Here is a 14,930-nt window from a genome sequence, read left to right on the forward strand (position 1 = left end):
CTTTCAAACTTCCTGATAGTCCTAAATTATACATCTTCATTATCTAAACCTCAAACTCATATCTCATGTTTATTTTTGATACCTTTTATTTTTTATTCCATTATAAAGGTTAAGAGTATAAAATTTGCATACAATTAATTACATACATCTTAAAATATAATAACTCCCAATGTGTTAAATAATGATTTCTGTCCTTGATATTAATAACATATTTTTTTAACTTTATATGTGTTGGTTAATTGTAGACTACTGTGCACTGTGACTTAATTTTAAATACCCACCTAATACCTTAGATTTTCCTGTCTCAGTTCTATTGCTTAGCATATTGGTGTCAAGCCTAACTAACAACTGGTGAAAATATTGTCCTTGTTGGAGGTGGAAGGGATTTTAGAAATGATCTAGTCCAATCTCCTTATACAGACTGGGAAAACTGAGGCCTTCCTTATTAGATTGACATTCTAGGACTTTCCATGTATTCGTCACTACAAACAATTCTGCAGTTAACATACTTTTATGTATATTATTATGTATGCAAAAAGTCATTTTCACAAATGTTAATGTTTTTGGTTTAGGGGCAAATTAAGGAGTAAATAAAGATTGTTCAGGTCCTCTAATAATGGATGATTACCCTAAGCATAAGCATTGTGTAGTGCACAGTTGTCACTGAATAATAATAACTAACTTTATTTATCACTTTCGTGTATCAGACACTGGACTAAGTGCTTTATTTTTAGTATTTTAATGAACCCATTGAGGGGTTCATTATCATCCTTATACTATCCTTGTATGACAACTTCATCTCATCCTTAGTATTATATCCTCAATGAGGATACCGAGACTAAGTGAATAACTTGTCCAAGGTCACACAATTTATAATCAAAAAAGCCCAGACGTGAAACCAGATGGTTTGATTCCAGAAGTTGAGTTCTTAACCACTCTACTATACCATCTTTAATGAACAGAAGTGAATGAACTCTTGGACAGAGGTACTAGAACTGGAGTTAAGTGACAGCCCTGGCCACTTTTCCATTCCTCATGGTATTAGCACCTATAGGGGCATCAGTACTCAAGTTCCTCTGACTTACAAGAGACTTAGCTTGAACTGGCAAGGTATACTAGAACAAGCTGGTTTAATGAAAAAGATGGTTTTCATTAAATTTAACATGCCTAATGACTTTATTTAGTTAACAGCCAAATACTGGGAGGTCAGAGCTTAAAGTAAATGCCAATGTATTCAATCCACAGTTAAATGAAAAATATCCTAGGAATTTTTCCATTTAGTATCCCCAGCAGCAAAGAAACCTGTACTTCGAGGAGCCTGAAGATATGATCTGAAGCTACCCATTGAAAGCAGGAAACTCCCTTGAAATCTATACATTTTATCTGTACGTTTCCTTTCAATATTTGACTTGTGTTCCATAATTTATTGACATAGTTTTTATATAAGATTCCTGGTCCCTGAGTAAAACTGACACCCAGGATGATGCACTATGATGATCCGCTCCATTTTCCTGTGTTTCAGGCAACAGCACAGGCTCTGGGGTCAGACTGCCTGGATTTAAATCCTTCCGCTTACTGTCTGTATAACCCTAGACAAGTCACACATCTCCAACTCTCAGTTTTCTTTTAAAAAGAGGATGATGATGGGAATAGCCCTATTGGGTTGTTACATAAGCATTAAGGGGCTAATCTGTGTAAGTTTTTTATTCATATGCATAAAGGTTCTATAAGTGCTGTCTGTTATTATACCATTCACAAGGCTGCATAGGGATTCCTATCCCAGTTAAGTAAGTATGATCCAGGGCCAAGGCTAATAAGTTTAATCAGCTTGAGTTGCTGTGTTTTATATGCGAACCATACCTTTCAACTTAGAAGATAAGTTAAATTTGCCTTGTGACCCAAAGTCACATTTTGTTGTTAAAGTGAGAACTAATATCCTTGGTTTATTGTCCACTGTGGCAGGCCTTTCAGTTAAATTACATGCTTATCATGTAGTAAAGACTAATGCTTCAGCAAATCTAGTTAGTATTAATACTTTCCAGGTGAAGATAGCTAACTCTTCACTCTTCTGTAACTCATCAATGAAAGAGAAGAGGCGAGGAAATGACATCATGACTAACTACAGTCGAGTAAATGAACAGGATGGCTAATGAACTCATTGTTTTAGTTATCAAAAAATCTATTTAATACAGAGAAAGAAACAAAAAATGCAACCATAAACTCTCCAGATTCATAACTGTGTCTTAGTGACTCTTTTAAAACAGTTGTAACCAAAATTTCAAAATTATGATATTGACCAGTTTTGTCTGTCTTGTTTTATAACCAATGTCTGTCTGTCTAAAAGGCTAATTAAGCATTGTTTGTTTAGAGGTAACCAAATGCTCTAATTAACACAATTTCATTATCTGTCATTGTGAGAATGTGTCCAGCCTTCTTTGGAAGAAAGGTTAAAAATGGCAGAGACAGAATTACATGAATTATTAGACTACATGACCAATCTGCTTACAGTGCTCTCCATGCTGCTCCTTAGCTTCATGCTATACATAGTGTTTTGAAAAGTCTTCCTGAAAATACTTATCCTATCCCTGTTCTAATCCCAAAGTTTTGGTGATACTCCACTGTCTGGAATCAGATCTGTGCATATAAGCATAAGCTGTATCTGGTGACCTTGGGCAAATTTTTCAACTCCCTTTGCCCCAGTATCCTCATCTGTGAAATGAGGGTACCTTCCTCATAGAACCATGGTGAGCTTTAAATAACATAATACATGTAAAAATGCTTTGAACATGGTGAGTGTTCTATCAGTGAATTCTAGCTTCCTTACTAAACTTATGTTTTCTAAGAATGCTTGCCCAGTGGGATGTAGTTCTTCAACTCTTCATTTATTTCAGGGCTTATTTACTGAAGCTACATTAAAGTTTTGTATACTTTTTGATAAACATTATAACAGAACCACATAGCCACATTTCTTTTACAAACACACGTTCTTTCTCCAAATATTTTAAACTTCCCTAGGACGGGGACTGAGATATTTTCTTGTATGTAACTCTCCATCCTCACACAGAGTATTGCTCTGCACAAGAACAAACTTAGTACTAAAAAACCAACTTCTTAAACTAATGAACTGGATTCCTGAGAGCAGGAGTGTTTTTACTTGCTACTGAAGTAAAAAACATTTTTAACCTTTAATTACATCCTACTTTTATTTAACAATTGTCGCATCTCCTAAATATGCCAGATTTACTGGTGCATACCTGCCATGCAGCAAATCACATTAGTACATTTTCAGTATTTAAAAAATTAGTTTTTAGCAACCAAATTCTAAATAAGAGCACCTCACATAGTTTATTAATAGCTAGGAGACTATGCAGAGTCTTTAGAAGAAAAATTCTGGAATTTAATGAGGATCCATAATATTAAATTAAAATGCCTCTTTACTTAACCCTCTGTTTCATTAGTATTTTCTTTCATAAGACAAGATTTATAGAAAATAATTATCTGAAAGTTCCTTTACAAATAATCGGCATTTAAAGGAAAATATATATCAAAATATCAGGGCATCTCCTTTTAATAAATTGTACTCTGGATATCATAAAAATAGCCACAAATTAAGTTTCAGCTAAGTAAGATGAATAAGCTCTAGAGATCTGTTGTATAATATCGTACATATAGTCAACAATAATGTATTGTACACTTAAAATTTGTTAAGAGGATAGATCTCATGTTAAGAGTTCTTATCACAATAAAATAATTTTTTGAAAAGGCTACTCTGAGAACCAGATTTTGTTTGTTACCAGAGCCTTGCTGTTTGAATTAAGCATCTACATGTCACATTGAATTTTCCTTTCTTGTAGCATATTAAGAAACAAATTCCCCAGCAGCCGCAAGGCACAGGGATATTAGCTCGGTGCTTTGTGACAGCCTGGAAGGGTGGGATGGGAAGAGTGGGAGGGAGGGAGACGCAAGAGGGAAGACATATGGGAACATATGTATATGTATAGCTGATTCACTTTGTTATAAAGCAGAAACTAACACACCATTGTAAAGCAATTATACCCCAATAAAGATGTTAAAAAAAAAAAAAAAGAAACAAATTCCCCAATTTCCTTATTATTTAAAAGGTACTTTTCCTTGGGAAGTCAAGTTTTTTTTTAACACAAAAAGCAGTTATTGAAGCATTTAAATGATTGGGAAAATGCCAGAAACTAGGGCTTGAGAACACATCTGCCTTGGTAACAGAACAAAAGAGCTGGTTCTCAATATGTGCAAAAGATGCCCGCAGTAGAGTGTCAAATGAAAAAGCCAAGTTGCAAAGCAATATCTGCAGTATGATCTCATCTATGTAAAAAATACATATAAAAAGGTACATATATGGAGTGTGCATGTGTGTATGTTTTCATACTCATAGAAAAATGTCTGAAAATATACACACCAAACTGATGTGATTAGGTAGAAGAAAAAGCTTTAAACTTTTATTTTCTATTCTGAAGTACTTTTTGAATTTTAAAATAATGAGCATATATTATTTTTGTAACTAAAAAGGAAAAAGTTAAGGCAACAATGAATAACATTGTTTGCGCAAAGTTTGGGTTGTTGTTTAGTCATGCAAGGTTTATATGGAGAGCTTGAGTACTGTCCCAATTATTGCTTTTGCAAAGTATGAAGTATCTTTTGCTTGAGCAGCACTTATATAGCCTGATCTGTATACATTTCTTTCATTCAAATTGTTTCCTTTCCTCTTATTTCAAAACTCATATCATTTTTCCTATTGACTTGTACAGCCATTTTTAATGGAGAAAATGACTCTTGCTTCTAGAGGCTCAGGTTGCCTGGAAAATGAAGGTCATTAATAGAATAACCATTCTTCTGAGAAGTTTATTTTTATCTTTGTGGGGAAAACTTAGGCCAATTCTTACAAATAACTATTTGGATTTTGTGATATCCTTTCTTTCTTGTGGTTTTGTGATGGTTTGAAGAAATTTAAAGCCATAAAATATTGCTTGATCATAAAATCACTAGGCAAATTGCATTTTTCTGCAAATGATGTACATATAATTTAGCTGCAAATGATGTACATTTATAATACGCTTACTAAGAGTTTCTGATTAACTCAGTAAAAGACATAGGCTTACTGGACTGAAATTTGAAATCACTGAACCGAAGTTATTATAAAATAGTAAAAATTAATGGGATGAACATTTCAGAGAGATAGCTATGACAACTGATATTCTAGTTACTGTTCCCATCTATACTCTCTTGCATTCTAACTGTCATTTCACTATTTCAGACCACTGTCATTTTCCACCTGGATTATTTACCTCATCCTCATCATCTATCTCCCTACATCAAGCTCTCTTGCTTCCCTTCCAGCCTACATTCTATTGTGAAATTAACCTTTCTAAAATGCCATTTTCATCATATCATACCCTTCTTGAAGATCTACAGTGAATTCTCATTGAAAGGCAGAGTGGTGTAAGGAAAAAAAATACCAGTTTCGAAGTCAGACAAACTAGAGTTTGAGTCTTGGTCATGCCATGCAGCCTCTGGTAAGTAATTTTATAGAAATTAGATTCCAGAATCAAACATACCCACATTTGTCACTTGCTAGCTGTCTGGCATTGGGAAGTTACTTAATCTCACTAACCCACAGTCTCTTTATCAGTGGAATGTGGAAAATATTATATAACTATATCAATTAGGACTTTTCAGTTGCAAGCACCATAAATCAACTCTGGCTATTTTATTCAAAGTTTAATTCATTGGAAAATAACAAGGTATCACAGAATCTGTGGAAAGCTGGTGAGTCAGGTCTGGAAACAGGCAGGAACTGAAGTAGCTCTGAATACCTAGGAAGCAGAAAACACAAGGGCCTCATAACCAGAATAGTCTAAACATTATGTTGAGGATGAGATAAACTGAAACTTCAGTCACTTTCAATTTAATTGCTTGCCCCTTAACTACAATAGGGTAAGGCCTCTAGTTACAGTCCCACTGAATTCTTCTCAAAAGAAAATCAGTGCTGTGAGACTGAGGGAATGGATACCCAATATCCAACATACAACAAATGCCCACTATGCATATAAACCACAAATCACATAGTAAATGCTCAGTAAATGACTATTTTAACAGAATAAAATCTGGACAACTTAATCAGGCCTTCATGGCTATTCAATTTCTGACCTCAATCCACTTTTCTACCTTAATTTTCTCCCAAATCCTCTACATAAACTCTGAATTCTCATCTCTGCCCTTCTCAGTCCATTTTCCCTGCCTGAAATCTTCTCAACCTTTCTCACTTTTTAATATCCAACTTATCTCTTCTAAGGCTCAGTTTAGCTCTTTTTCTGATCCTGGAATCACTGGTTTTGTTTCCTCATTTTTTCTTAATCATGGATTGCTTCTTGACATCCTTTTTGAATGGTAGTCTTGTATTTGCTAACTCTTTATGTGCCCAGCTTGATTATAAACTCCTTCAGAAGAGAGATCATGTATCATATATTTCTTTGCTTCCTTGATGGCACTGAATCCAGTGTTTTACACATAGTAGGCACTCATAAACTTATGATAAACAAATGCAAGAATTGCAAATTATTAATTTAAATCAGCATTCATTTAATGATCACCTTCTGTAGACTCAGCACTGTGTTGATTGTTTTGAAGGTACAGAAAAAAAAACTATGAAAGTTGCCTTTGATGTAGCTCACAGTCTAATTTAGGAGAGAAAAAAAATAAAAGCATGCAGTATCCCAGGAGCAGTTATATTAATAAGTAAAACATATCATGTGAAAATGTTTTATATCAGTATTAAGGGTATGAGAAGATGTAAAAAGCAGGAATAACTAATAGTTATGGGAAAATGAGAAGGAAAGTTTATTGAGGTGGAGAAGTTAGTTAGCAGGGAGTAGTCTGAAACGTAATGATATATGAGGTTAGAACTGGGAAAAAGCTTCACAGTCAGGGCTGGAAATATAGGCTTGTAACTCATTGTTATGTAAGGAGTGTTAGTGTAAATGAAGAAATTATGAAAATATGGTAAGCCTGAGGAAAGCCATGTAGGTGCCGTAAAGGAAGTCCACCAAATTATTCCATTTAAAATATCTCTGTGTTTTTTAAAAAAGATTTATTGAAATGTAGTATACATACTATAAAATTCACTCTTATTAGTGTATAATTCAATGATTTTAGTAAATTAATAGAATCGTGCAACAATCACTGCAATTCAATTTAAAAATTTTTACATCATCCAAAAATTCTGTGATACTCATTAGCAGTTAATCTCTTCTCCCATGCCCAGGCTTAAGCAAATACTCTTCTGTTTTCTTTCTCTGTAAATTTGCCTTTTCTATACATTTCATATAAATGGAATCATATAATGTGTGGTCCATTGTGTGTAGCTTCTTTCACTGAGTATGTTTTTAAGGTGTATTCATGTTGTAGCATGTATCAATAGCTTGTTCCTTTTAAGTGATTAATAGTATTCCATTGTGTAAATATATCACATTTTGTTCATCCATTTACTAGGTGATGGACATTTGGATTTTTTCCAGTTTTTTCTTATTATGGATAATGCTACTATGAATAGTTACAACATGCCTCTGTGTGGACATATATTTTTGGACATATATCTTTATCTCTTACGGTTAGATTCCTAAAGGTAAAATGGCTATTATATGATAAATTTATGTTTAACTTGTTAAGAAACTGCAAAATATTTTCCAAAGTGTATGTACCATATTATGTTCCCACTAACAATGCACAGGTGGTCTGCTTTCTCTGCATCCCCAACACTTAGTACCATTTGTATTTTTTATTATAGCCATTCTAGTGGATATGTAGTAGTTTCTAATTGGGATTTTGATTTACATTTCCCTAATGACTAATGATGTTGCATATCTTTTCATATCCTTTTCAGCTATTCATAACTTGTTTGATGAAACGTCTAATCAAATCATTTGCCTATTTTTAATTAGGTTTTTGTCTTCCTAATAATTATTGAGTTGTAAGAGTTATTCAAATATTCTATATACAAGCTTCTTAGTTTATTATTATTTTTTTAATTTGCCTTTCTCTTTTAATCCCATCCCTGCTCCAATTCTAAAAAATGTCCCCAGAAATTAAACACAAGGAAGCTCAAAGAGCCAAGGCAAGCCAGCCCAAGAGTAGCAGGCTCCTTCCCACAGGGGCCAAAGTATGGGTGCTGGGGTGTCCACTCAGAGCCTGGTAGTTAAAGCTGGTGCAGAAAAAGGTAGTTCCAGAAGCTAGCAGTAACCCTGCCCAGAGGGACTGTCTGCACAGGAGCACCCCTAGCAGGGCCAGGCTGTGTAAAAAGTGGTGTTTGTTGGTCTTGTGAAAGAGCTCCTTCCTGTAGGCATCCAGGAACTGGGCTAAGTGTGCCCCATAGGAGGCCAGGCCTAAGGCCCCCACTCCGGACAAGGCACCCAGACAGCAGAAAGCAGCCCCTGGACTGGTCATGGCTGTGGATCAACAAGCTTTTTATTAGATCTATCATTTGCAAATGCTTTCTTTTAGTCTGTGGCTTGTACTTTTATTTTCTTATTGGTGACTTTTGAGGAGCGAAAGTTGATACATTCAAATTGATCAATTTTTTCTTCTATGTATCATGCTTTCAATATTGTATCTAAGAACTCTCTGCCCTACTCAAGGTCATGAATATTTTCTCCTATATTTTCTCCTAGAAGTTATATATTTTAGCTCTTAAATTTTGGTCTGTGATCCATTTTGAGTTAATTTCTTGTATATGGTACGAATTAAGGGTCTAATTTATTTCTCTAATTTTTTTTTTTTTTTTTTTGGCCGCACCATGCAGCTTGCGGGATCTTGGTTCTCCAACCAGGGACTGAACCTGTGCCCTCAGCAGTGAAAGCACCGAGTCCTAACCACTGGATTGCCAAGGAATTCCCTCTCTATTTTTTTTTTAAATGTGGGTATCCAGTTGTCCCAACTCCTTTGCTGAAAAAACTATCCTTTCCCCCATTAAATTGTCTCGGTACCTTTGTTGGAAATCTACTGACCATAAATTTTAGAATTTATTTCTGAACTTTGAATTCTGTTCCACTTATCTATATGCCTATCTTTGGGCCAATACTACACTGTCTGATTAACTGTGGCTTTATCTTAAGTTTTGAAATTGGGAAATGTGAGTCCTCCAATTTTGTTCCACATTTTCAAGTTTTTTTGGGCTATTCTGGTCCCTTGTATTGCCATATGAAATTTAAGATCAGCTCATCAATATCAGTTTCTGCAAAGAAGCCAGCTGGGACTTTGAGAGGGGTTGCATTTAGTCTATCCATCAATTGAGGATGAATTACTATCTTGATAACATTGAGTCTTCCTATCTAAGAGCATGAAATATCTATTTATTCAGATATTCTTTAATTTCTCTCAGCAATGTTTTGTGGCTTTTAGTGTATAAGTCCTAACAGAAACTCTGTGCTGAATGAACTGGAGGGTGGAGGGTATAGGAGCAGCTCCAGGTCCTAATGCCACAGATTCCCACAGTTAGTACTCCAAGGTCAGTGATGTTTCAGGAATAAACACTCCTCAGATGGCTATATAGTTTTGGTCAATTTCCAGAGTGCTGAAATGGTTGCTTTTTTAATCTTGTCCAGGTTTATAGTGCTTTTTGGAAATATTTCCTAACCTCCTCACCTAGCCATAGCCGGAAGTTCTAACATGTGTGTATTTTTATGAGAATTTGTGTTCCAAGCACTTCTAATTCCAAAAACCCGGTGATAGAATATCTATTGAGTTATGCCAATTCATTCAAAAAACATGTTAAACTACCACTTGTCATGTAAAGACAAAACATATGAGTTACTGAATAATTTTTTTTGTATAGCATTGATTATGTGTTTAGAGTTGTGATGAAACAGTGACTGAAATTGACTACATAATTTAATTCAAATAAACAGATATATCGAGCATTTCTTATGTGTTTGATGCCACAGGAAACAATAGATGAATTAATCATTATTGCTACCCTAAAGAAGTTCTCCATGTAGCGTCAGAGTCTGCAAGTATGCTTCAAGTCTACAAGTCTTCAGAGTCTGAAGTATCAATATCAGGTAGACAGCCAAGTGTGCATCCTTGGAGCCCCAGACTCATAATCAACTGCCTTTTCAGAATCTCTATTTGGATGTCTAGCAGACATCTCAAAATTAGTATGTACAGAAATGAATTTGCTCACCCACCTTTTACTACTAATCTTCTTTAGTGACCTCATCTCAATAAATGGCACCTCTGTCTAATGAGTTCCAGATACTTGGTAGTTATCCTTGATTTCTTTTTCTCCATTACCCCATATCAATCAGTCACCAAGTCCTCTTGCTTCTACCTCCAAAATAGTATCTCATATCTGCTCATTTGTCTCCTACTCTAGTGCCAACATCCTAGTCCAGACCATCTTCATCGACTGCCGCCACCCCATCCAAATTATCATACCTGGTCTCCTGCATCCCTTCTTAAACCAAAATATCATTTCTTCATACGTGGGGCAAAGTGATCTTTTAAAAATGAATATATTATAACGTCACTTCCCTGCTTAAAATTTTCAGTGGTTCCACATTTGATGTACAATATGTTGCCCAGTTAAGTATGTTATTGAAGAGCCATAGCATTCTAGCCCCAACCTAGTCCAACTAACCGTCATATCTCACCTAGACTAACATTCCTTCCATATCCAATCTTATCTCCTATCTCTTTTCCACATAGTAGAGAGAATGATTTTTCTAAAATACAAATATGAGCATGTCTCTATTTCTCCTCTATTCAGAACTTTTCCCATGAGTTTTTGGACAAAGTTCAAAATCTTTAGTATTGTCAATAAGGTCCTTCATGATCATGCTCCTGCCCATTTCCTCAGCATTATCCCATGCCACCATCACCATTAATCATTACCCTCCAGTCATATTAGCCTATTGTTTCTTGATGGAGCCAAGCTCACTCCTGTCTCAGTACCTTCATATATGTTTTTCCTTCTGCTTTGAATTGGCCCTCATCCTCTTTACCTGGCTCATGACTATTCATCTTTCAGGTCTTATTTTAAATCCCTCTTTCAAAGAAAGGTCTTCCCTGATCCCATTAGTAAGTACTAGCTATGTGCTGTTATCAAACCCTATGCATTTTCTTTGTAGCACTATCACAGTTTTAATTAAATAGTTATTTGTAGGTTATTTATTTAATATGAGTGGTCCTAAAATCTATGAGTTTAGGGACCGTGATTGTATTGTAATGTCACCAGCATTTTCTAGCACAGTGCTGGGCACATAGTAAGCACTCAATAAATATTGGCTGAATGAATTAGTAAACATGTCATGGAAACATAAAGGAGAAAGAAATTGTTTCCTGCTAGGAGGATCTGGAAAGTTGGGGATTAAAAGAAAGGTATTTTAGGCAAAGGAAGCAACATGTTTGTACAAAGTCAAAGAGTTAGGAAAGATACTGGAATATCTGAGGAATAGTGAGGTATTTTATGTGGCTGAAGCATAGGGATTTCAGTGATACATGGAGGAAGAAGAGAGAATAAGAGGAAGAAAGTTAAAGAGAAATGAGCTTGGAGAAGCTCAAGATCAGGGTCGTTCTGCCAAAGTAAGGAATTCAAATTTAATTAAATAAACATTAGGGAGTGACCAACTTTAAAGAAAGGTGACTAGAGTTAGCAGTGTGGAGGATGGACTGGACACAAAAAAGAGTAAAGAATAATATGTATGCAAGTGGGGTATACGTGATGCACAACATTTGCATAGCAATCTGTATTTTTTATAGCACCCTCCTAAAACCTTACCATTGTATGTGTGTGTGTGTGTGTGTGTGTAATGTCACTCAGATATAGTTTAATTTCAAAATTTGTCATAGGTCCTCCCTTTATGCCCTCATGATATCATGATAATTCTTAATACTAACAATTATAAGAATATGAAATTACATCAGCCTGTAACATTTACCTTTTCGAAGTATGTTCACATATATTACCTTATTTGATTTTCACCCAAACCCATAAAATAGACAGAGACAACTTTTCTTATTTTGTCAACGTGAAGACTGGGCTCACAGAGGCTAAAAGAATAGCCTAAGGTTATATAACTAGTATAGCTAAAATGCAGCATTAGAACCCTTTTCTAAATCCAAGGTCCTTTTCAATTTACCACATATCCATGCATTTTAATACTAATTTTACTGTTTTTGCTTTCCATAACTAATGCTTTTGAATAAAAGTTTCATAATGAGCTTCCATAACTTTGAAGTAACAAGGTTAGCTTTCCTCAAGTTGCTCTTTTGAAATACTTCCACAATCTATGAGGCCTAAACAAAGACTGAAAAAAGGATTTCCTAGATAAATGAATTATAAATACAGTCTTCATTAAAAAATAAATGTTGATTATCAGCCAGTGAAAAACACATATTTTAGACCTTTTAAAACATCTTCAGATAAGAATGAGTGCCCGCAGAGAAGAATTGTATTGGGTTGGCAGGAAAGGAATCATCTCATTTGTTTAGAAGGTTAAGATAAGATCAAAAAAAGCAAAAACAAAACCAGACAAAGTGGAGTAGAGATGTAAAAAGATGGAAATGCCAATATGGCTGAACATCTTTTGGGAAAGATGGTACAACATGCTTATCATTTATAGTAAATTCATTTGGAATGTCTTTTTTTAAGACTTTATTTTTTAGAGCAGTTTTAGGTTTACAGCAAAATTGAGAGAAAAGTACAGAGATTTCCTATATACTCTCTGCCCTCCACACATGCATAGCTTCCCCCGTTATCAACATCACTCACCAGAATGGTATTTTTTTTAACCAGAGATGAACCTACACTGACACATCATAATCACCCAAAGTCTACCTTAGGGTTCACTCTTGGTGTTGTACATTCTCTGGGTTTGGATAAATGTATGATGACATGTGTACACCATTATAGTATAATACAGAGTATTTTCACTGCCCTAAAAATCCTCTGTGCTCTGCCTATTCATCTCGCTCCCCCACAGCCCCATCCCTGGCAACCACTGATTTTTTTTTTTATTGTCTCCATAGTTTTGCCTTTTTGCTGTGCCATGGGGTCAAAAACTCAAGGTGAAGCTGGGAAAAATTAAAAGCCATAGAAGATAAGCCACCTGCAAAATTAACCCAAGAGCCTGCTTGTGAGTAGATAATACAATTCGGAAACACTCAAAGTTTTGGTTGAGCTTCAGGAAGGCATGAATAGAATGTGTTCATAAATTGAAAAGGTAAAATCTAATCAGTTAATGGAAGACTGAATTATTAGAAAGTAAATTACTACATTAGGGAAAATCATAGAACTAGCTGTGAGTTTACAGAAATGGCTAGGAAAGAGAGTGCCCTGATTATCAGATTGGAATACTCTAGTCCCCAACCCAATGGTGGAGATTGGTAGGTAGATCAGATTAAATCTTGAGGCAGTAATCATTAAGAATATTTACTGACTCTTTTTTTAATGATTCCAGGCTCACCATGGTAATTTATGATTATAATTTTGTTTTGTACATGTATTATCTAATAGATTCAGGATATGCTGGCTATCAAACTGAACATTCCTGTGTTTATAATATTTCCAATTATAAACTAATGGATGGGCATCTGATTTATACATTGATATAGTGTGACTTTAGTTAGTGTGAATTAGCCTCCCTCATCCTGGTACTACTGGCACACTGATAGAATAGTATAAAGTCTTACATAGATTGAAGCAAATATTATGTCTATATGGAAAAGCATGTGGGTGACATCATTTATCCATTTGTTATCAATTAAAGAACTAGGTGGTGATACAGAATATGCTTATGTTTCCTCTTATTTTTATTGTTTCTTTTTGAAATTTCCTCACGGCAATGGTTTTTGTACTTTCTACCATAATAACCTGAGGAAATTATTAAAATTACAAATTCAGAGGTCTTACTCCCAGAGACTATGATAATACTTGGTCTGGGATGAAGCATAGGACTCTGCATGTTTAAAAAAATGACCTATATGATTCTGAGCTTGTGCTTCAGTGGACTATACCTTGAATAGCACTGGTCTACAGAAAATTTTTCTATATTTAAATAAGCCTGTGGTTCTTAAAGCGATTGTTCACTGCTGGGCAAAATTTCACAGATTTCTGTTAGGTTTCTGTTAACTGGGTAAACCAGTGACATCTGAAACCAGTTTCAGACCTCTGATTGTTCAGAACTGTGTATGCAAATCACAGTGAACATTGAGGAAGTGGATGACAGCTTTGTAAGGATAACCGACTTGGGGCAGGGCTAAGGAAAGACCAAATGGCTGCCATCTTCACTGTGCTATGTGCTCCAAGGTGAAAAATAGAAAATAAAATCCTCTGAGGTCTTCCCTGTTCAGCAGCAGAAGCAAATAGGTAAGTGATAATGCCGAGGTGTAGCCTAGGTGATATTACCCCCTCCAAAATCTTATCGTCTCCGCATAGCTGCCCCAAATGAAACAATCTAAGTAAAAGCAATGTGCTTCCTATGGAAGTACAACTTTTGAGTCCCTAACTTTCTCTAAGAACCAGATTGCTGTCCCTAAACACCTCTTACATAGAAATTTTCCATCTTACTCTGGAAATCAGGAACTATTTAGCTGAGGATACGCAGTTGGAAGAGGATTCAGGAGATGGGGTGAGGGGAAAGTAAGAGCAGGAAATCGGTTGGTAGAGAGTGGTATAGGCTAGGGTGATAAACAGAAAGTGGCAGAATTAGAGTTTGAATCCATCAGACTCCAAAGTCTATATACTTCTTTATTAGATTTTTCTAACATTAGTGTGCATAAGAATCACCTGAAGGCCGTGCTAAAAATATAAGTTCATGACCCCAGAAGTTATGATTTAGTAGGTCTTATATGGAGTCCAGAAATCTATATTTTTATCAAGTATCCCAGATAGCTCTGATGCAGAT

At 35.3% G+C, this 14,930-nt stretch overlaps 1 protein-coding gene across 1 annotated transcript; it reads right to left on the bottom strand.

The window, feature by feature from the left end:
* Nucleotides 1-8,130: 8,130 nt before the first annotated feature.
* Nucleotides 8,131-8,472, bottom strand: LOC116747013 (transmembrane protein 256-like). Its single transcript, XM_032618855.1, has one exon. The coding sequence runs from the start codon at nt 8,470-8,472 to the stop codon at nt 8,131-8,133; it is 342 nt and encodes a 113-aa protein (XP_032474746.1).
* Nucleotides 8,473-14,930: the final 6,458 nt, after the last annotated feature.

The sequence above is a fragment of the Phocoena sinus genome, chromosome X (assembly GCF_008692025.1).
Source record: "Phocoena sinus isolate mPhoSin1 chromosome X, mPhoSin1.pri, whole genome shotgun sequence".
NCBI classification, from domain to species: domain Eukaryota; kingdom Metazoa; phylum Chordata; class Mammalia; order Artiodactyla; family Phocoenidae; genus Phocoena; species Phocoena sinus.